At 44.2% G+C, this 22,583-nt stretch overlaps 1 protein-coding gene across 1 annotated transcript in view; it reads left to right on the top strand.

The window, feature by feature from the left end:
* The first annotated feature begins 6,141 nt into the window (after positions 1 to 6,141).
* Positions 6,142 to 22,583, top strand: part of NR5A2 (nuclear receptor subfamily 5 group A member 2) — a 117,403-nt gene continuing 100,961 nt past the window's right edge. The window contains exon 1 of the mRNA XM_083745357.1: positions 6,142 to 6,538. Coding sequence (XP_083601483.1) covers positions 6,472 to 6,538 — 67 coding nt within the window. The 5' untranslated portion in view covers positions 6,142 to 6,471. The remainder of the gene's footprint in view (positions 6,539 to 22,583) is intronic.

The raw sequence follows: 22,583 nt of genomic DNA, 5'->3' as shown, positions 1-22,583 counted from the left end.
CTCCAGGGCCCTCAGTGCAACAGAAACATTCCTAAACGCCTGACCACGTGTGTTCATGCCATTCTAGGTCTATGCCAGAGAGGAAGGCCCAATAAGAACTTTTCCTTAAGGACTTCTGGGAATTGTAGTTGTAACTGCAAGAATATTTCTGAACATTCTGTGCCATCACAGCAGTTAATCCAATGATGTGGGAGACCAGGAGTTCAAGGAAGCAGAAGGGAGAAGCAAGCCGTAGGTGTCAGATAGTTTTTAGTTGACGTTTTTATTGTACACTAATGGACAAATCTTAGACCAGAAAGAGGAACATTCTTTCAGTCATTTCAATCATTTCCCATCTGATACAGTCATAACCAATTAGCCTATTTTTAACTAATGGACTCATAGCCATTTCCCCTTTGAGACACAGGAGGGGGGAAATCTGCCTTACTGTGTTCAAATTGGAATGTCAGATAACAGCACCAAATAGGGAGAATTTCAAGAATGAAAATCAGAAAAAAATCCCACTGGAAGTCTCATTAGTTCAGTACTAAAAGCTCGTACAATCCCAAGCATGTACACAGGCTTCATTAAATAAACAACTATTGATTATACTCGAAGCCTAGGTGTAATTGCATAAAACTCTTCAGTGGAGGGGAAGAGGATAAAAGAAATCATCAGGATGAAATCACTCAGATGCAGGCAGTGTTGTCTTCAATTTTGGGGAGGGAATCAAGCAAGATGTCTTCAGTGAGTATGTGCCCTTTCGCCTACCCTAAATTATGAGGGCTGCTGCCATACTGCATACCTATCTGCCAGCATCCAGGATGGTCAGGTCAATGAGGGGAAGTATACCTGTATACTAATGGGGTAGACATACGTGAGAATACAGGAGAATTTAAAATTGAGAAATGCTGAAACAACCATCACTTTCAGAAACATTGCCCTAAACTTTTTATTATTTGCATGATCATTTGAAACAGTTCTAAAGAACGAGAAAGCTTGCTGCTATTTTGTGACATGTTGTGTCCTACTAAAGTATTGCCCTAATATGGATATTGGAGGGTTTTCTTAATTATGGACCTTTGCTGAGAAAGAAGAGCTCACTGTATAGGCTGAGAATCAAACGGGTCCTTTGTGTCTGTGCAAAGTTCTTCCAAGCACACAAGCTGGAGGAAATCCCTCTTTCCCTATTGGAAAATACAGTTGTGACACATCCGCTGCAAAGTAGTACGCCATGACTGTCCTGTTTAATTATTAGTACTTTCCACTATTTACCTGGCTGCAGCAGAACTTTGCATGATTTATTATCTCTCATGCCAGGTGCTGTGCTTCTCACAATACCAAACAAGATGCTCATGAATCAAAATGGCATAACTTCCAAGTTATACACATTTCCAAGGCGGGGGGTGGCTTGTCATGCCTCCTAAAGGTCTGCAGCTGTGAAATCTCTTCTCTTTGAATGTGTTGCCCACTGCATTCATATGAGGGAGAAGAGCAGGACAACCTGTGCTGGCACTGGCCCCTCTGTGGTGTCCCTATCACCCAGTCTCGCCCATCTTCCACATGTTGGAGAGAGAAGATTTGCAGCAGGAAGCCTGCTATCTGCAGGTTGTTGTTTAGTCATGTCCGACTCTGAGGTTGCAGCACTCATCTCACTTTATTGGCTGAGGGAGCCGGCGTACAGCTTCCGGGTCATGTGGCCAGCATGACTAAGCCGCTTCTGGCAAACCAGAGCAGCGCACGGAAATGCCGTTTACCTTCCTGCCGGAAGCACTTTGACGTGCTTTTGAACTGTTAGGTTGGCAGGAGCAGGGACTGAGCAACGGGAGCTCACCCCGTCGCAGGGATTTGAACCGCCGACCTTCTGATCAGCAAGTCCTAGGCTCTGTGGTTTAACGCACAGCACCACCCGCGTCCCTAGCAACAGTGCTACTGAGACTCAAATTGTGGGAAATATAAGTGACAAAAAATTATCAATTTGAGTCATGCAACTCAAATTGGGTCTACTAGACCTTATTTTTTAAAGCAATGTGGACTGGTCGCTTCTGCGGCCCCTCCAGGATTACGGCCCCTGAAGTTTAAGCTTCAGTAGATCTGTCCCTACTGGGACCTGCTGAACAGCCCTTTCTTAAAATCCCATCTTCTAGATTATGCAAGGATGAAACCAAGCCAGTTTAAGCCCTCCTGTTCCATTCCACCTTTGGGAAAAGAAAATCTCTCCTCTGTTATGGACTGAGAACTGCCTGGCATCCTGAGATTGGCCTCACAGCACCTGCTGCTTGTTCTGTAAATACAAATTCTTTCCCACCAACTGCCCACTTAATAAGAGGAGGGGGAGGAAATCTGGCATTTTCTCACACTGTGCTCTGCAAAGCTATCGTTTCTAGCAAATGAGCTTTCTAGATAAGCTTCCATGTGGCTAATGTACCTCGTTAATATCATTTCTCTTAGCATGCCAATAGTTTTAGACTGACGAGTCATTAAAAGGTGGGCAGTTGCCGGGAACATCGTTAAAAGTTAAGGGCAGGAACACTTGCTGCAGCTTGTATGATGAGCAACCTTCTTCTGTGTGTAGTCTCGGTTCGTCCCCCACCCACCCACCTACAGGCAGCTAGAATGAAGCCTGTTCACCACGAAGTGCCACCAATACTGTTGCAATTATCAGATAGTTTCCATTAATCAAGCCAGAACCTAACAGCAATACTAGGAAAGGTCAGGCTACATCAGGCCCAGTGGTGTAGCACCTTTTTCAGCGCAGGGGCTGTATTGCCTTATTCAATGGAGGCTGGTGCCCATTGGGAATGGTAGGGCGGAAAGCACACAACCCAACAGGAAGTAGAGGCAAAGCCAACTGATTCTGGCTTGGCTCCCATCTTCCTCCCTGCTGAGTTCTACAGTGGCAACACAGAGATGAAGGAAGAGGTAGCTACCAGCCAGTGCTACCCTCTGGAGTGGATACAAGAGGACAGGCAAGTGGAAGATGACTTTCCTAGTGGATCATCCCCCACTGCCATTCTGGGCAACCTTCCAAGGTTGGGTGAGGCAAGAAGCAAAACTGGGCAGAGCATGGCCCGCCCAAAACATTTTGGCACCTGAGGAGTACCACAAAATGGCGGTGGCGGCTCCAGTCAGGGAAGAAGGTTGAGTGAAGGCCTATCCCTGTTCTAGCAAAATCACTCATCTCTTAACACTAATAAGTTACCAGCCACACCAGAAAATAAACGACACAGCAGAGGTATGGACCAATCTGCTGGCCATACAAGGATACATCTACATGGCAGTTTCACACTATCCATGTCGTAGGGACACAGCCTTAGAGTCTGTGGATCTGCAAATCTGCCTAAAATTGGGAGGAAGAGTCAAAATACTTCAGAGCAAATGCCTGTACTTGGCATGAGGGGTGCTGAGCTGTTGAACTCCTTGCCACAATTAAAATGCTCTGGCAAAGAATTTCGCAGTTTCCAAATATGGATTAGATATGGGTAGAAAACAATATCAGTAATTGCCAGCTGATTATGCCAAAGCCACCTCCATCAGCCGCCATTTTGTGACCGGCTCTCCCCCTGTACCACAATTTTGTGACTAGTGGGTCTCAGTTGTTTTCAGTCATCTCAAGTGGGTTCCGTGGGGTTGAAGTTTGAGGTCGCCTGTTCTACAACTGGTGATTGGCACAGTTCTGTGAAATGGATGTCAGCTGAATGCATGTAGGATGACATCCATGGCATTCAGCCATTGTACCTGAGGGGAAAGCACTGTTTAAATTGCATTTTTTTTACTACATTTTAATGTTATTGACAGCCATTTTACTGTATATCAGGGCTGGAGTTGCATAGCGATGAGTCGCAACTGGTTCCTGAATGAGCCTTATTTCGGGTTGCCACCCGTTCCATGTAATATGGAATCGTCCGGTATTTCAAAGTAAAATGCTGCCTCCCATATTGATTTAATACAGGACATAGTTTGTCCTGTGTTGCTGAATTCATCACCCTTCCCTCCTCCTCTTCCTGCCTTCACACCGTCCCCCAATCAGAAAGCAGAAAACAAATCCACATCCTCTTTGACCCCACTCTCCTAATCACTCCCAAGGTGTGAAGGCCTGGCAAACCCCTCAAGTTTCCCATCATCCTCTGCTCCTTTTGCCAATGTGCAGAGAAGAGAAACCAAGTCTTATGGGAAGGAGCAGAATACAGTGCAGTGTTGGAGTCGCAGATGTTTGAACCTGCTACCTCCCTCCAGACCCCCTGCCCGAAATGTCACACCTAAGCCACCAATTGGAAACGGAGATGTCGTGTGAGGGCTTAAGCCCCGCCTACCACCCGTTAAGCAAGGAGGATAAGGGCGTGAAATGCGGGGATTGTGGAAATCCTAAACGTGCTTCCTCAGGAGTAAGTCCCAGTGGGCTTTGGTTGCCTAGTAGATGTGCCTGAGGTGGTAGCTGCAACTAGGTATGTTATAACCAGGTATATAATTTATTTTTACCAACAAACAACACCATAACCTTCATAAATTGGAGCTCTTAGGGGGATTAGGGCTTATGTGAATCCTGTTTAGATGTTGGAGGGTCTGAGAGAAAGAGAAGCAGAATTTGTTGCTGTCTCCCCCCCCCCCCCATTTCTTTTTTCTTTTCTTTTTTGGCTAGGTTTCCTCATTTATCCTTCTTAGGCAGAAATTCAGCGGATGGGAAGAACGTGAGTCATTGAAATGAAAGCACATTACCCACTCAGATCCATTAATTTGATTGGGTCTACTCTATGAGTATGACCAACATTGAACACAACCCATAGTGTCCAGTGGGCTTTAATCCCCAGTGTTTAGGATTTATGAAAGCATATTTCAAGAGAGAAAAAATATGTTCAATGATACATATTTAAATGCACATCAACATGCAATTTTTATGTGGATTTTGATCCCTTGTGAACCACCCCTGGATCTTAGGAAGAAGGGCGGTATACAAATTTAATAAATAGTAAATAATTTCAGCACTCGGTGGGGGGGAAATCCGCCCTGTTCTGTATTTTGCCGCAACAAAGCTGGCAACCCTAGATTTACTAACAAGAAACCAAGCCATTAATGTCATTGGCCCAGTCTTGTGAAATACTCTGCCAATAGAAATTCAGCAGAAACCATCTGTTTTGGCTTTTAAAGTCCTGCTAAAAGTTTTTCTGCCCCACCAGGCCTATGCAGGCAATCAATAATACCTCCTTTCCATTTCTGCTTTTAACTTTTTATGGTTTTTATTGTACAGTTTTATGCTTTTATTGCTGCAAACTGCTTTGAAATATATATATATTTATGACACAGCATTATGTAAATATTTTAATAAATTAATAAATCAGTAATAGGTTGTCAGGTTAATAGCAGTGAATACTGGCAACGAAGGCTTAAGCAGGTATTACTTCCACGTCAGGGATTCTAAATCATAAATAGTGACCAAATTTAGACAAAATTCTGTTGGTGAATCTGCTCAGTAAAACGTTCACAAAGAGGACTGAGGAGAAACTTTCTTCATCTTAGTCAGGTTTTCTTTTTCTTTCTTTTTTTAAGCCATTCCAACTGTGAGTGAGCCATTATTTTCCCAGGATAATTGTATTTAACCAAGTAATAAAGGGCTTAAGCGACTGAAGAAGAAAAAAATACTTTACACTTTTAACTGGTGACTATTCGACAAACAAACTGGGGTTAGTCCCCTGTCTAATGAATAGGTACAATAAAATGTTTGTGTCAGACAGAAAATCGCCATGGGCTAGCCCCCGCCCCCCCCCTTCATATTGCTTTGGGATGTAGAGCAATAAATGGATTCGCAAGCCTAGGTTAAGGGGGTGAGTGTTTGCTAGTTCTACCTTCCAGAGGTATTTACAGAAGCCCAGAGAGCCCATGGTTGTTGTTCACTCTGTAAAGAAATGATGACATCAAGAGGCCAGGTCACAAACATGAGTTTATAGGTATTACGCTTTACATTGGGATGGAAGGAGGGAGGGGGGGCGTATCCATTCAGCATGATCTTCTGACCCCCCACAAGTTTACAGCCTTCCTCTCTCTGCTTCATAGCGCCTCTCCAGCCCAGAGTTAATCATTTCTGCGCTTGTTATCTGCCAAGAGTTCTTATCTCCTTTTTGCTGTCACTTTATAACAGGGTCCTCTTATCAACCTGTTTAGAGTCACGTGACCAGGGCAAGCCTATCCCTGCTCCCGATTCCTCTGATTAGGGACCATCATGAAACGGGATGGCTGGTTTACAGAGGGTCACTAATGCTGGAAAAAGTACAGAGTCCATTGAAAAGCAGGCCTGTTACTTTCTGAATTATTGGATTTGTGTGTGTGCGTGCGCAAGTGTGTGTGTGTGTGTGTGTTGTTGATGGACTGTTCCCTGACTTTCACTGAAGGTTACTGTAGCCAGTATCCCAAGGCCAGGAAAGTTTACAAGCCTCACCTTTTGCCGTCCTCAATGCTGTATACCTGAAAGCCAAGGGCACTATATATTTGCACCTAATTATGTCTTCTAGTTCGGATACTACCGGCAACGCACAGGAACCTATAAAACATGGACTTCTTCCAGGTGGTAAGTAAAACCTTTTCGACTGTTTTGATAAGCCAGTCCAACAGAACTAAATCTCAGCCTTATCAGCCATCTCAGACTAAAACGTCATTATTATGGGATCATTTCCCACTTGTCTAATTTATGCTTCAAAAGAATATGGCTCCCAAAGACTATGATATGCTGTACATTTAAAAGTGCAAGTGTTGATGTGTGAATAAGCATGTTTTTTCTTCAGATGAAATATTTTTAATAAGAGCACACTGCCCCAGTAAAGCACTTTGCACTTCAAAGTCACATTTATTTCAATGTGAAACACATGCTTAAATCTCTTTCATTTAAGTAAACTGGACTTTAAAGTGAATTGCAGCTAGATTATGCCTGCCAAGTGGGAAGACAGAAAATGATACATTAAGCTGGACCATACTTTATTTGTTTATAAAGTTGCTAAGATGGCATTAGTGGTGTAGGAATAAATTTGAATTCAGGTTGACCTTTGTGAAATGGCAGTTGGCAAAATCTGGGAGATTTCTAAATTGGTGTAATCTGACTTGTTAAAGAATGATCATTGTCAAACACACATTCATAGGGACATTAATCTTTAAAAAGTTAGGGTTACATGACAGTCAGTGAAAAAGTATTTTAGCATGCTGTTTTGTAATAGCGAGTATAAGAATTTTTTTATTTAGGCCTTTCCTGCTTTTTTTTATGTTGTTTTGTCTTATTTCATGGAAAAAAAATTTTAACAATTTCTGGTCCTTTTTTAACATGCCACCATCCATTGGTTAACAAAACTGAAGCGTCTGGGTACTTTCAGTCAGTTTTTAAGGTTTGAATTTTTTTTACATATCCATAGACAACCCTTTTCATTTGCACTGATATTGACTGTTTGGATTATATATAATTTCTCTTGCAACACTTTTGAACCTGTGGTAAAATTTCTGCTGTGTTAAAGCCAACAGCTAAACTTCAGAGCATTTTATATCGTATCAACTTTGTATATAAAATTTTGGGTGAAAAGTAGAGTTGCCATGTGTCCTCTTTTTTCAGGACACGTCCTCGTTTTCATGGGTAGAGTCATAGCGATCTATAGTTAAAACTAGAAGTTGGCAAATGTGTCTTCTTTTTTGCTCTTCAAAATATGGCAACCCTTTTCTGAAAAGGGTGGGCTGTAACTGAAATGTGACCAGGGAATTGGTCTTAGGATGTTTGTTTTATACATTTATTTTAACAGATTAAGGTTGCAATCCTAAACACACATTTATTAGGCAGTGATCCCCAGTGGGACTTAATTCCAAGTAAACACACCTAGGCACATGGTTATATTTTATCAAATTGCAAGCAAATTCATGCTTTGCAATGCCATCTTGTTAACCTTATGTTTACCTGGGAGTAAGCTTTACTGAACACAGTGGGATTTACTTCTGAGTAAGCATGCATAGGATCTCTGTTTTTAATGTTGTGTTTCTCACACAAGAAAAATTGAAGTGATGTATGTGTATGATTGTTTAATATAACATATACACATCCCATCTATTCAGAAATGCAGCGTTTTCATTTTTAGGCAGCTGTGAAAAATACCAATTCTTAAAATCAAAAGCAAATGTCCAGAACATACCTTAAATTGGGGGGTTCACAGAAGGGGGGGGTAATACTCTATTATGTCCCCCTGCAAGGCTTGATCCACCATGTTTAAAATTGTACTCCCAACTCTAACTGCTTTTGTTATAACTTCCAAGTTTTCTGCTGTAAAAAATGTATCCTTTTGCTTAGAGTTCTCTGGTCAATCTGTATGGAAATGACAAATCTGCAATTATCAATCCTTCCTAAGATTCCATCTGTATGAGTTTTACATAAAAGGGATTCTTTTCCCCACTGCTAAGATTTTATTGCCAAATGGCATGTATGTTGGAGGGAAGCTGATAAGCCTACAATAAGTCCTGCTCTTTAATACATATGCAGCCTGATCATCTGTGTGTATATTCAAAAGTAAACCCCATTGAGTTCCAGAGGACTTAACTTGTGAGTTTAAAAAAAAATGTAGAGGATTATGCTATGTGGAATTTTGTATGCACACAAGTGCGTAAACACATAACAAATACAAACCACAACAGAGTATTGCTCTATGCACTGTGGTGGTATTTATAAGCACAAATGTGAGTAGTGGAGTGGACATTATGTGAACACTTCCGCAAGCTCTTCACAAATCCCAGTTGGCACTTTCAATGGCAGTTGTAAAGTAAAGGTAAAGGGAGCCCTGACCATTAGGTCCAGTCGTGACCGACTCTGGGGTTGCGTCGCTCATCTCGCTTCATTGGCCGAGGGAGTCGGCGTACAGTTTCCGGGTCATGTGGCCAGCATGACTAAGCGCCTTCTGGTGAACCAGAGCAGCACACGGAAACGCCGTTTACCTTCCCGCCGGAGCGGTACCTATTTATCTACTTGCACTTTGACGTGCTTTCGAACTGCTAGGTTGGCAGGAGCAGGGACCGAGCAACGGGAGCTCACCCTGTCGCTGGGATTCGAACCGCCGACCTTCTGATTGGCAAGTCCTAGGCTCTGTGGTTTAACCCACAGCGCCACCCGTGTCCCTATGGCAGTTGTAAGCAGTGCTTTTTTTCTTTTAAAAAATGTTTAGGGGTACTCTCATTTTCCTACTCATATTGAAATACTGCCCCTCAATGAGGCCAAACTTAGATTCACAAAATGTTTAGGCCTATGTGTACCCCTGCGTCCCCCCAGAAAAAAGCACTGGTTGTAAGTCGTCTTTTACTACCTCTCCAACTGGCAGTGGTTTGCCAGTTTGTCTCTTGGCCAGTTTCTGGGTACTCGCAATGATGTTCAAAGCCATCAGTGACTTAGGCCCCAAATAGCTGAAAGGCTGTCTCCTTCTGTAGACTCCCTTTGGTGTTAAGATCAGCAGAGGCCCTCTGATAGCTCCTTTACCCTTAGAGAAGTTCATGGGGTGCGGAGGAGAATCTTCTCTGCGGCAGCTCCTAGGTTGTGGAATTCCCTCCCCTCATTTCATTTTACAGTTTCTATTGCATGCTGGAGACACTCCTCTTTTTTTACCCTGCCCTTTCTCACACTTGAGATGTGTTCGAGCACACTGTACTCTTGTGTCTGTAATTTCTTTTAAATTATTTTTAATACTCCATTTTTAAATTGCTGTAACCCACCCAGGACCTTATAGTGAAGGGCAGACAAGCTATCAAATAAATAACAATAAAGTAGTAGTAGTAGTAGTAGTAGTAGAGTATACTGGGCTAGCAAAGAGTCTTTATTTAGTTTGATATTTGGAATACAGATTGTTTTTAATGGCTTGGGTTACATCTAGGTATACAGTGGTACCTCGCAAGATGAATGCCTCGTAAGACGAAAAACTCGCAAGACAAAAGAGTTTTTCGTTTTTTGAGTTGCTTTGCAAGACGAATTTCCCTATGGGCTTGCTTCGCAAGACGTCTTGCAAGTTTGTTTCCTTTTTCTTAAAACCGTTAATACCCAGGGTGCATTGCTTGAAGAGGTGCAGTTGCGACTTGACTTCGAGGAGCAACTCATAGCACGCGGTGTGGTAGCCTTTTTTGAGGTTTTTGAAGACTTTTTTTGAGGTTTTTGGATCCGTGCTTCGCAAGACGAAAAATTCGCAAGATGAAAAAACTCGCAGAACGAATTAATTTCGTCTTGTGATCCTCAGAGCTACTCTTGTGAATGTGCTATTGGGGGGGGATACATTAAAAAAAATTATTTTAAGGGCATTCTAAATTCAGGGGCTGGATGATTGTCATTATGGAAACTCAGTGGAAATAACTGATACAGTGGTACCTTGGTTCTCAAACTTAATCCGTTCCGGAAGTCTGTTCCAAAACCAAAGCGTTCCAAAACCAAGGTGCACTTTCCCATAGAAAGTAATGCAAAATGGATTAATCCATTCCAGACTTTTAAGAATAACCCCTAAAACAGCAATTTAACATGAATATTACTACCTAACGAGACCACTGATCCATAAAATGAAAGCAATAATCCATGTACTGTAGTATAAAATAAGACAGTATTAAAGATGATAAAAATTAAAATTATATTTGTTTCTTACCTGCATTGATGATAGTCATTGTTTGGATCGAGGGCTTTTATCCATTTCTGCAGTCACACAATCAATCAATCAGTAGCTGAACTGGGTTCCACACAGTCACAAAAACAAATTAACCGAAAAAGCCTCAAAAACAAAAACGCAAAATAAATAGCAAAAACAAAAGCGCTGAACTTAATCCATTCTGGAAGTCTGTTTGACTTCTGAAATGTTCAAAAACCAAGGCACAGCTTCTGATTGGTGCAAGCGCCCCGGAAACAATAGCCAGTAACTGCATCAGATGTTTGGCTTCAGAAAAAGGTTCGAAAATTGGAACACTTACTTCTGAGTTTTCAGCGTTTGGGAACCAAGGCGTTTGAGAACCAAGGTACCACAGTAGTCTGGCGGCAATTTTATAAAAGATGGAAATGATAGAAATTTAGAGCAGACTCCCCCGCCCCCGATGTTAAATTCTGAAGTAAGATTTCTCTTTTCATGTGAAGTTGTTGATTGTTGTTGACCACCATAACAGAAATAAAAGAATGTGTATTAAAAGCAAATGGGGTGATTTAGGGTATTGGAATAATAATAATGATGATAATAATAATAATACAGTAGTACCTCAGGTTAAGAACTTAATTCGTTCTGGAGGTCCGTTCTTAACCTGAAACTATTCTTAACCTGAAGCACCACTTTAGCTAATGGGGCTTCCTGCTGCTGCCACGCCACCAGAGCACGATTTCTGTTCTCATCCTGAAGCAAAGTTCTGAACCTGAGGTACTATTTCTGGGTTAGCGGAGTCTGTAACCTGAAGCATCTGTAACCCAAGGTACCACTGTATGTATGTATGTATGTATGTATGTATGTATGTATGTATGAATAAATAAAGCAAGCTCCTATCATCGTCAGTCCACATAAAACGCACCAAGCAGTCCAAAGCAAAAGTCAGAGGGAGTCAGTTTTTGTATCAGATTGATGTGGGCAAATTGGACACAAAATGACACCTAATTGCTAGGCTGCTGTTTTTACTACTTGCCACTATGCCTTAACACTTATTTATTTATTTGTTTGTTTGTTTGTTTGTTTCTAGCAATGTGCTAGGTGCTATGCAATCATCATCATCAATGTCGAGTATTTATTTATTATTTAAATGCACATACATATATGAGATTATAATTATATTCATGCATGCGTGTATATATGTGTGTGTATAACATACAATGAGTCATGATTATTATAAGAATATAAAATAATTAATAAGAATATCATTATTTAGTCCATTTCTATCATACCCTTCCTCCCAGAGAAAAACACCAGAAACAATTCAAAATCAAATATTTTCACAGCAGAATAATTGCTGTGATAATCCCTATAAATTATTTTATGTGTGAGTTCAGCAATTTTTTACAAAACTAAAGGCTTGACTCCTGGAAGAACCATGATAACATAAAAAAGAGCCCTCTTGGATAATGATGAGTTCCCATCTAATTCAGCCTTATACAGTGGTGCCTCGCAAGACGAAATTAATTCGTTCCGCAAGTTTTTTCGTCTTGCGAGTTTTTCGTCTTGCGAAGCACGGTTTCCCATAGGAATGCATTGAAAATCAATCAATGCGTTCCTATGGAAACCGCCTTCAGACCAGGTCCGGGGACAGTCTGTCCCCCGACCTCTTCTGAAGGCTGGGGGGGCAAGGGCTTTTCTTCCCACCCCCAGCATTTTAAAAAACCCCAGGACAGCAGAGGACTTCTCCGCTGTCCCGGGGTTTTTTAAAATGCTGGCGGGCAGCAGCGAAGGCTTCCTGGACCTCTTCTGAAGGCCGGAGGGGGGGGAAAGGCTTTGCTCCCCACCGCCAGCATTTAAAAGAGGTCCCCGGAGATTTCCCTATGGGCTTTCTTCTTGCGAAGCTTTCTTCTTCTTACTTTGAGGTGGCCAAAGTATTGGAGCCTCAGCTTCAGGATCTGTCCTTCCAGTGAGCACTCATCGCTGATTTCCTTAAGAATGGATAGATTTGATCTTCTTGCAGTCCATGGGACTCTCAAGAGTCTCCTCCAGCACCATAATTCAAAAGCATCAATTCTTCGGCGATCAGCCTTCTTTATGGTCCAGCTCTCACTTCCATACATCACTACTGGGAAAACCATGGCTTTAACTATACGGACCTTTGTTGGCAAGGTGATGTCTCTGCTTTTTAAGATGCTGTCTCGCTATAAACTTAACAGTAGTAGTCATAAGCAACAAACAGAACAACAAAAAGCACACAACCAAACTGAACAATTTCCACCCGAATCATTAGATACAAAATAAAAATACAAAAAAATAACAGCAACAACTCCACCATAACAACAACAAAAAACCCTTAAACAATAACCCAGCCCATTTGCATTTTTGTCTGGACCCAGTTGTCACCACATCCCAGATGCAGAGGACAAGACAAATGGAGATTACTTCTTCTCCTTCCTCCTCTCAATGCTTGCTTTCTTGCTTGCTTAGACAGGGCAGGTAAAGAGAAACCAACAGCAGAAAGGATAATAAACATACCAGGAGTCTCTAGGGATTGGCACTGGGCCTCTTACTGGGTTGTGGACTCCAGCAAGTGCCTGATGATGCCAAACCTTGATGCCGGCCCTGCAAACATACCGAAAAATTGGGGGAAATTTAAATCTTGGTTAATTTCTAGCCTTATCCTTTTATTCCTCTCTTAGTTTCACATAAAACTCATAAAGCAGTGAGAGAAAGTAAGTCAAACCCCCAGTTATCAACTGGAGTTCTGGAACTATTTTTAAAGTACCCTATATAAAATCACTTACCAGACTTTATTTTTTTTTCTCCCACCCATTGTAAAACTGCAAACTTCCTGATAATAATGTTTAGGAGTTTGGTATGTTTGACTAAGGGAGGTGAAGCGGAGCACTAACTTGAAAAACTGGCCTGGGTTGGAAGAGAAAACGAGCCACTCCGTCACTTCTACCTGTGAAATTTTGCAGCTCGTGTAACATTTATTGTTATCCATCTAATACTAATGGCAGCCTGAAGCATCAGCCTATTGCAGGGAGTGCCTTATTGACCTCATCAAAGAGCAGTTGATATGCCTAGTGCAGTCTCTAGTGCAGTTGACTCCTTGGGACAGAGACCTGCCTAAATTTGTTTGTTTCTGAGTTCATAGCCTTCCTTTCTTCAGAAAAGATTCTAGATGGTTCTTTGGCTTATCTTACCCTGCAACGCACTGAATAATTCAGCCTTCCCCATCTTGGTGCCCTCCCGATGTTTTGGTATCCAGCTCCCATTATCCCTCAGCTTCAACCACGCTGGCTGCAACTGACGCAATTTGGAGTGCAAAACATCTGAAGAGCCCCAGATTGAGGGGAGGAGGTGTAGACCAAAGTTGCTCTAAAACAGTGTTTCCCAACCTTGGGCCTCCAGCTGTTTTTGAACTACAATTCCCATCATCCCTGACCACTGGTCTTGCTAGCTTGGGATGATGGGAGTTGTAGTCCAAAAACAGCTGGAGGCCCAAGGTTGGGAAACACTGCTCTAAAAAACTATAATTCTAATAATAAAGTCCCTGGTTCAAATTTTGCCTAAATTTTGCTCTGAGCTGTCAGCCACTTTTTCTATGCCTCAGTCCTTCCAACTGCAATACAGAGATAATACTACACTTCCTGAAATATAGAAAAATAATATATGAGAAATTATTTGAATATTCTGAAGTATTATTCAGATATGAATATGGGAGAGTGAATCCTATATCAAGATCAGTAGGAAAGTATACCCTTTCTATGTAACTCCTCATATGTAACTATGTAACTCCTCATTTCTTTCACTGATTGTAAAGAAATGCAAATAACAGATCAATATATTGACTCTGATCCAACCAAAGATAACATGATTAACGTTCCAATAAGTCTAAATAAGATCTGTTCAACATACTTCTGAGTTATGTTTAGAATCTCAGTGAATATTCCGATGAAATCAATGAAACAAGTTAGTCACAACAACTAGATGTGCTGAATGTTCTCATGCAAATGTTTATGATGCAAAAGGGAATCTTCAGAGCGGGTGAAATGTTTCCTGAAACTTCCCCAATCAGCTGCTTCAATGCAAATTAGACCAGAGGTGGAAAGTCTGTAGCTTTCCAAATGTGGTTGGACACCACTTATCATCATCCCCAGCCAGCATGACTATTGGCCAGAGATAGTGGAAGTTTTAATCCTGAAACATCTGGAGGGTCACAGGTTCTCTACCGCAGGGTTAGTCCGTTTTCCTAGTGGTAAGATCCCTGTCAATTTCGGAGCATAATGACATTTCAACCAAATGGTCAATCAGATATGGCTCTCTTCAGTGCAAAGCTAGCTCAGAAGGAGAATGCTCCCTGCCCTCACTCTGAATAGGTAAACACAGCCTTCAAAATGGGTGCGCTTACATGGGTTTCAAGGGTGTTTTAAATGCCTCCCCAACTCAACGGCTAATGTTATCTGGCAATAATATGGCACTTGCCTAAGACTGAATAGAGCAAGGCTTACTTCTAAGCAAAGATTGGAGGATTGCACTGTAAATCCCATTGATCTCAATGGATTCCAGCCGCAATCCTTTGCACACTTAGTTGGGGGTTAAGCAACTAAGTGGAATTTGCTTCTGCACAAGCTTATTTAGGATTTTGCTGTTAGTCACAATTAACTTACGCTGTTTTGGTTTCATCACCTGGTGATAAATTCCACTGAAATCAAAGGGGCATGTAGCCCAGTCCCAAGCAAGCAAATGTGCAACTTTAATTCCAATTTAGTAATGGATGGGAGGTGGGGAGTGGACTGTTGAAAATTGCCAGGAAAGGCATATTGCTTAATACTATTGGAGAGCATTTGGACCAAAGTCCTTCTGTGTTCAATAGAGTTTGCTCCCAGGTATGTGAGCAGAGGAATGCAGCTGTCAACAATGAAATGTCCTCATGCCTTGACGTGGGAAGGAATAATATAACTTTCTCTGTTGATACACGGAAGTTTTAAGGGACCTATTTTTCTTTTTTTATTATTATTAATTTAAAAATGCTCTGGTTGCGTTTACACTGAAATAAGGGTTAAGAAAGACTGGGCGGCTGGGAGGAGGGAAGTTACACAGCGGGCAGCCAGGAGTAGGATTGCAACATCCATCTGCTCGGTTATTCATTTTCGCAATCCAAAGCGAGCGAAAGGAAAGAAAGAAAGACAGAAAGAAAGAAAGAATGTCAGACCCTATCATCGCGTCTTTTTAGTTTCACTTTGAGCCTGTGTTGTTGACAAAACTTAAATACAGTATGGGCGGTTCAATTCGAATTCGGTTTTCCTTTTGGAAAGATCCAAGGTGGGGTTTTACAGCAACCAGAGACGAAAACGTTCCTGATCCAGAAATTCGGGTTGCAGTTGCTTTGGGACAGGAAGGAAAAGTTTGGAATGCTGTGCGATGCGAATGCGAAATAGTGGAAATGGAAACGCACCAGCGTTTGGCCGAGTTGACACCAGCCTTTTCACAGCCAGCTCCGCCGCGCGCGGTTTATAAAAAGAGCCCTTGGTGGACTCTGAACCAGGCAGTTAAGATCGGCTCTTTCCCCCCGCGGCCCCGCCCCCGCCCCTGACGAAAGGCACATTTTTCCATTGTGTGCCAATGTGATCTTTGCATCTTTGTGGAGGTTCAGCAGAGACAAACATTGCCTGCGAGTGGATCTCGACGCTACAGTCTTCCTCTTCGGTTTCCTGAAAGTCGCCTTGACTTAATAAAAAGATGGTCGCTTAATATTTAAAAAAAAAGATTTTAAATGCAGAACCCAAAAGCACACTGCTTTGGAAAGAAATCCCAACTGCTTCCAAACTTGGTTTCCAAGTACAGAAAGCAGACAGGAAGAGTCAGTGTGTAATATGCCCCCTACCCTCCCCCTTCGGGGATGAGTTTTTTTGTTAAAACTACAGTCTTCCACTTGCCTGAATGGGACTCTCATTGAGAATTCACGAGAGAGTAATTTCAGAGTAAGCATAAGTGGTTGGTTAAGATCGCACCTCTGTGTTTTGTGTGTGTGTGTGTGTGTGTGAGAGAGAGAGAGAGAGAGAGAGAGAGAGAGAGAGAGAGGGAGAGGGAGAGGGAGAGGGAGAGGGAGAGGGAGAGGGAGAGAGAGAGAGAGAGGGAGAGGGAGAGGGAGAGGGAGAGGGGGAGAGGGGGAGGGGGAGAGGGGAGAGGGGGAGGGAGAGGGAGAGGGAGAGGGAGAGATTTCTAATCCGCACAGTGGTTTTGTGTGCTTTTAATACCGACGCTGGCAATTGAGGCTAAACCATAGGTGACATGCCCAAGGCCAGCTATTGAGTCTGTGGCAGAGGAAAGGACTATAAAAAACCGCAACTGGGCTAAGTCACTCGCTGCTCCCTGGAATGCATAGGCGCGCTACCATTCTAAGCAATATTATTTGGAGAAAGGTTGAAGTGAGATCCATGTGACACATCCTCCCAAGAAAAAATATTTAAGATACCTATTCCTCCCGCCATGTGTACATTATTTGAGGATGTACTCTGCTAAGAAAGAGTGCCACCAAGTCGTTTATGGGTGAAGCGCGCGAATAGACGCAGCGTTTTGCGGGATGAAAAAATGAAGAGGAATCCTGTCTGATCTGATCACCTGAAATCCCAGCAAATTCTTTAGGAGACGAACTTAAGCAAAGAGGAGCTTATGATAGGGCAGCGCAATCCTGCACACCTCTGCTTGTTTACTCAGAAGTAGCTCCTATTATGTGTCTTACTCCCTGGTAAGTGTGCACAGGTCTAGCGCCTTAGTTGGGCGCTATCCGGCCCAAGTGGAACACCAGAGTGAGAAAGATGGAAGCAGCGCGTGCTTAAAATCAGGATCCTGGGGCGTCCTGTTTTACAGAGTGGCGCTGATTAAATAGGTTTAGGTAGGACGACGTTGTGATCACTTTCTTCCCCTTGGCAGGATTGTGCCCTGTATTTCGAAAGGAAGCGGGAGGGCCAAAGAGGCGCAACGAAACGTCCTAGCGGGGTGAGAAATGGTAAGAGGCCCGGAAAAGGTTTGCTCTGGGTGAATTCCCGCTGATAGAGAATGAGCTACTGTCCCGCTTCACTTCCAAGAAGCTCATGGCAACGTACAGAGAACATAAGAGCTCTCTACTGGATCACACCAAGGGCCTTTCTCTTCCAGCATCGCATCCTCCAGTAACCGACCAGGTGCAGGACCTGAACTCCACGGTACTCTCCCCGCTTGGGTGCCGAGGTATCCTGCCTCCAACCATGGCTAGTAGCCTTGATTGCCTTATTGTGCAATTGCCCAGTCCCTCTTTCAAAGCCAGGCAGTTTTGTGGCCGTCGCTGCCTCTTGTGAAAGCGAATCATATGGTTTTAAGTGCGCGATGGGTAAAAACAGAACCTCCTTTTGCCCGCCCTGGCTCTGAATGGTTTGCGTCTCTTTCCTCCCCTCTCTCGACACACCATGCGTGATCTTGTGTTTCTCTGTCATTCCACCCCCTCCCTAAACTAAAAAGCCACAGACGTTGTCACCTTTCCTCCTAGGGGCGTTATTCAGGCTCCTGGACCATTTGGGTTGCCCTTTTTGCCAACTCTGCGGCACCATTTTTGGACAGCCTGAGTCAACCTGAAGTCAACGCAGCGTTCCAGCGCCATATAGATTTGTCCAAGGACACCGTGGCACCGGCAGTTTTACTCTGAAGCCCCCTGCAAATGATCCGGAGCATGGACTCCGCCTTGGTCACAGCTGCCACACACGTGGAACGCCGTTTTCATGGACACCAATACAGTGGTATCTCGGGTTAAGTACTTAATTCGTCCCAGAGGTCCGTTCTTAACCTGAAACTGTTCTTAACCTGAAGCACCACTTTAGCTAATGGGGCCTCCTGTTGCTGCCGCGCCACCAGAGCACGATTTCTGTTCTCATCCTGAAGCAAAGTTCTTAACCCGAGGTACTATTTCTGGGTTAGCAGAGTCTGTAACCTGAAGCATATGTAACCCGAGGTCAGAACTCCTGAAGTTAGGCAGAGAGAGGGATTCCACGAGCGCACCTCGCTTCCCACTTTCTTCCATCGACTCGCATTTGCCATCTTCAGGCCCATTCATTCACCCAGCCTAAAGAGATCCCTTGGGAGTTCTCCACAATCCCTTCTTGTGCTTACGAGCCTGAGCAATTTCAACCATCCGCGCATTTCCTCTCCTCTGTTTCTTCACAACAACCCTACGATTGACCCAAGCTCAGGCGAAGAACTTCGTGTGCCGGAGGTAGGATTCGAACCTGGCTCTCTCCCCAATCCCAGCCGGACATCTTAGCGCTCTTGGCCAACTCAAGTTTCCAGGCTCGGGATTGCAAGACTTTGAAATGCTGCAGACTGTATTTGTTATTTTACTCGCTCCGCGGTTTGTTTCTTTTTCTTTTCCCCCTAAAGTGGGCTTCTATCTTGAGTGGAAGGAGGGCGGGTTTATGCTTTCCCCCTCCTAACGAAGGCTTCTGAAGTCTCCCTGAGCCATCATCTTGGATAATTGTAAGCGTCAGTCAAAAGCTTCCGCCAAAAGTCCGGGCGAGCTCCGCAAACTCGGGAGAGGCGCGTAGCGCCGAGAGAAGTTAGGAGAAGTTGGTGGTGAAAGGGATGGGAAACTGGGCTTGAAGGAAAGGACGCCAAGGGCCATCGCTCAAGGCGAAGGGAAACGCTAAAACTCTTGGTTAAATTAAAGGCAGACCCGGGAGAGAAGGAAGACTTTGCCTTGAAATTATCGCTTTGGAGAAACGGACTTGGGCAAACCGGCGCAGCCCTCTGGTAGGTTTACACGGGACAGTCGGGTGTCCCTCTAGTCGTGTAGTTCTGACTCGGACCAGCGCGGACTCCAGAGGTAAGGGACGGGGGTCCCTATCTCCCCCGCCTCCCTTCTTTCTAGAGGATTTTCGGATTGGTGATAACGGCGCCCTTCTCCTGTGTTTGCCCCCTGGGCAATCTCATATATAACATCGCAGAGATATTTTTCCTAACACTTTCCCACGGAAAGCGAGTGGTGCCTTGCACGTGTGAACACGGCCCCTGAGCCGTTTTATTTCGCGGGCCCTCTAGTTTTTGGGTCCTAATGCAACAGCTTCTATACCAAATAAGGCCAAGGCATTTCAGCCCCGCTCCCAACCCCCTATACTCGGAAATGCCCCCCATTCGCTGCCTTCCAAGAAAGTAGGTTGAGGGTCTCAGTCTTGCAATCCGTTCTTGTTATGCAGGTTATGCATTATGTTTGATGTGGCTTATTCGCAAGTTATGGACGGGTCAAGCCCAGGACCAATGACCTCTGTTGAAACCTTGGCATGCCTTTAGTAGAAAATTGTTCCTCCTCCTCCTGGGAGGAAGGTTTGAAACTATCTAAAAACAAGCGCAAAGAGTCTGGACATTTGGACAAATAAACTTCGCCATCTCAGGCCTTAGCGGTTCGGCGTGGGTTATAGGTGCAAAATAACTCGGGTATCATATACTTGACCTTACTACTTTCTTTCACTATAATATCTCTGTACAGTAGTTTGCAGAGAGATAGCTGCAGAAACATGCCACGCCCAGAAGGATGAGGATAAAGATGCTGAGAAGTGTTCTGATTGGTCAGGCACGGCTTCTCCAAGTCTGGCTGGTGATGCTCTAAACTTCTCCTCGACTTCAGCTGAGGGTCCTGCCTTTAGGACCAAAACAATGCCTCCAGTCGCTTGGGCTACCTCCTAGAAATCTGATGTCGCGCTCTTTTACTCTTGTTGTGACTAGCCAATAGACTTAACCTCAAGGCACTTTCACGGAGCGAATTAGAGGCCCCATACATTCTCCACCCTCAAGCAGATTTAGAGCTGACTTCCTGGTGAAGCTCCACAATCAAATGAATCTAATGTCTAAAAGGGTCTTCTGGAGAGACCACCATCGTTCAGGCCCGCCCGCCTTTTTCTCTCCCCTTCTGTTTTGTTTTTTTCCAAGTGACCAATGGCATTGGAAGATGAACCGATCCTCAACACAAAGCGCACGGATTAAACAACAACACCACTTTGAGTCCCAGGGAAATGCAAAACCAACAAACCATTGTCAGTCATTTTGGTGGGATCAACGAGAACAAGGCAAAACTCTTGGTTGCTTGGTGAATCGGCAGCCTCAGAACGAAGCAGCGAACAGTTTTTTTTTTTTTTTATTGCACCCAGATATTTAATGTTCGGGAAAAGCCGAAAGCAAAGCCAGGTCAAAGAAAGACAGACCTAGGTCAAAAGTGGCCCAAAGCTTATCCACGCTGAAGTGAACCGAAGGACAAGAAAACCTTTTAAAGAAATAGCCAGTGAACAGTGAACGGCATCGCTGCCTGTGTCACATATAGAGTATGAAGTTATTAATGTCGTAAGATATTTCCAAGCCTAAACAGTTAAGAGCGAGGAAGCCTAAGCAAGAGACCCTCTTGGGTCCTGGAGTCTAGGAAGATGATCCGCCGTCCCTTTGGGGGCATCTCTGTGCAGCTGAGAGGGGGCTTGCTGAAAGCAGGGATGGGGGTGGGGAAAATCTTTGCAGGAAACGCTGATCGGGGCTTTCACTAATTGGCTCTTTTAATTCGCTGCGTAGAGCCACAGGCAGGTCGGAGCGACTGGGCGATCTGGCCTAGCTTGCGGGCCGGCAGAGAGAGAAATGAAGTCCATGCCATTAAAAGCAAAAGGTCTTAATGCCGCTTAGATAAAACTGAGGATCGGGATTTCGAGGTTTTAATTTGGTGATGGTGTAAGAAAACTGGAGAACCAATAGAGTGCGTTCCTGTTTCTTCAGGACGCTCCTTCACCATCACCTGATTAAGCGTTCCCCCAAAATCAGCGGAATTTTTAATGCGTTTCCTAAAATCCGTAGAACTTTTAATTAAACCTAAACGCTAGAATCGATGGTTTTTGTTGTGGTTGTGGTTGTTATTAAGAGAAGGACAGAAAACATTCATTTTTACAGCCCTGGAAATGGGTTTGCGTTTCTAACTGAGGTCTTCCTGCCCGTTTCCCAGTATGTTAGTTCTGAGCTGTTGTTTCTTCAGCTTGGCACCGAGCAGGAAACAGCAGGTGAAATCTTGATTAATGCAGTTGAAAAAAAAACAATAGCCATTGCCAGTCCTAACAGATGCGGATCGGGGCGCCGCAACATCCCCCCTAAACGGGCTGAGAGAGTGGAGGATTCTGCTCACCAAAATGAAAACGCAGTTAACGCGCTCACCAACCCGGCTGGGAAACGTGTCACTTAAAACAACAGGCGCATCGTATGTTCGCTGGTGACTTGGAGGATTCGAAGAGATGCGTATATTTCTCAAGCCTCGGCGTGGCTCAGTTCCGAGTTCGCCTTGGGGTGGTGGTGGTTGTTTTATGAAGGCGTGAGGCGCGCGCCCGATCCACCTCAACTTCAGCCCGCTTAACTCCCGCGGATGGAAGCCTTAATAAGGACGTGCTTGAGATCTCTTTCGCGGGAAGTAAACGTGCTTCATTTTGGCCGGATCGTGCCCTAGTCGTTTATTGTTTTGTTCAACGTTCGTATTAATGTTTGTGACAGGGCGGCAGTGGGGGAAGGATGTGGGGGGGAATCTATTTGCAAAACCTTTAAGATTACTTCGCAGCATCTCAGGGGACATAACGGTGACGGGGCCCTTTGGGATCTCGAGCTGCCACGCGCATAAAGAGTTGCAACTTATAAGCGGGGGGCGCGGAGGGAGAGCGAGAGCGAGCGAGCTCCGGGTCTGGCTAGAGACAGAGCGCAAAGTCTTGGGGTTTCATGCAGAACGAAGCAGGCAAGATCAAGATCAACTACAAACACGCTGCCATAAGCGCCTGTATCTCGTGGCATTTACCCCGGGGTAAAAGCCTTTCAATCACGGCACAGTCCGTTTCTGTCCTAAGCGCCTCCTCTTGCTTCCCCTTTCCCACCCGGTCCCCTGGAGGTGGGTTACACAGCAAGGAGGATCGCATCCTGATCCCCCGCGCGCCCCAGCTGGGCAAAGGTCTCCTCTGG

Source organism: Podarcis gaigeae (genome assembly GCF_964106915.1).
Source record: "Podarcis gaigeae genome assembly, chromosome: 6".
Classification (NCBI taxonomy): Eukaryota; Metazoa; Chordata; class Lepidosauria; order Squamata; family Lacertidae; genus Podarcis; species Podarcis gaigeae.
The sequence above is the reverse complement of the archived record's forward strand: the minus strand, read 5'-3'. Positions and strand labels throughout refer to the sequence as shown.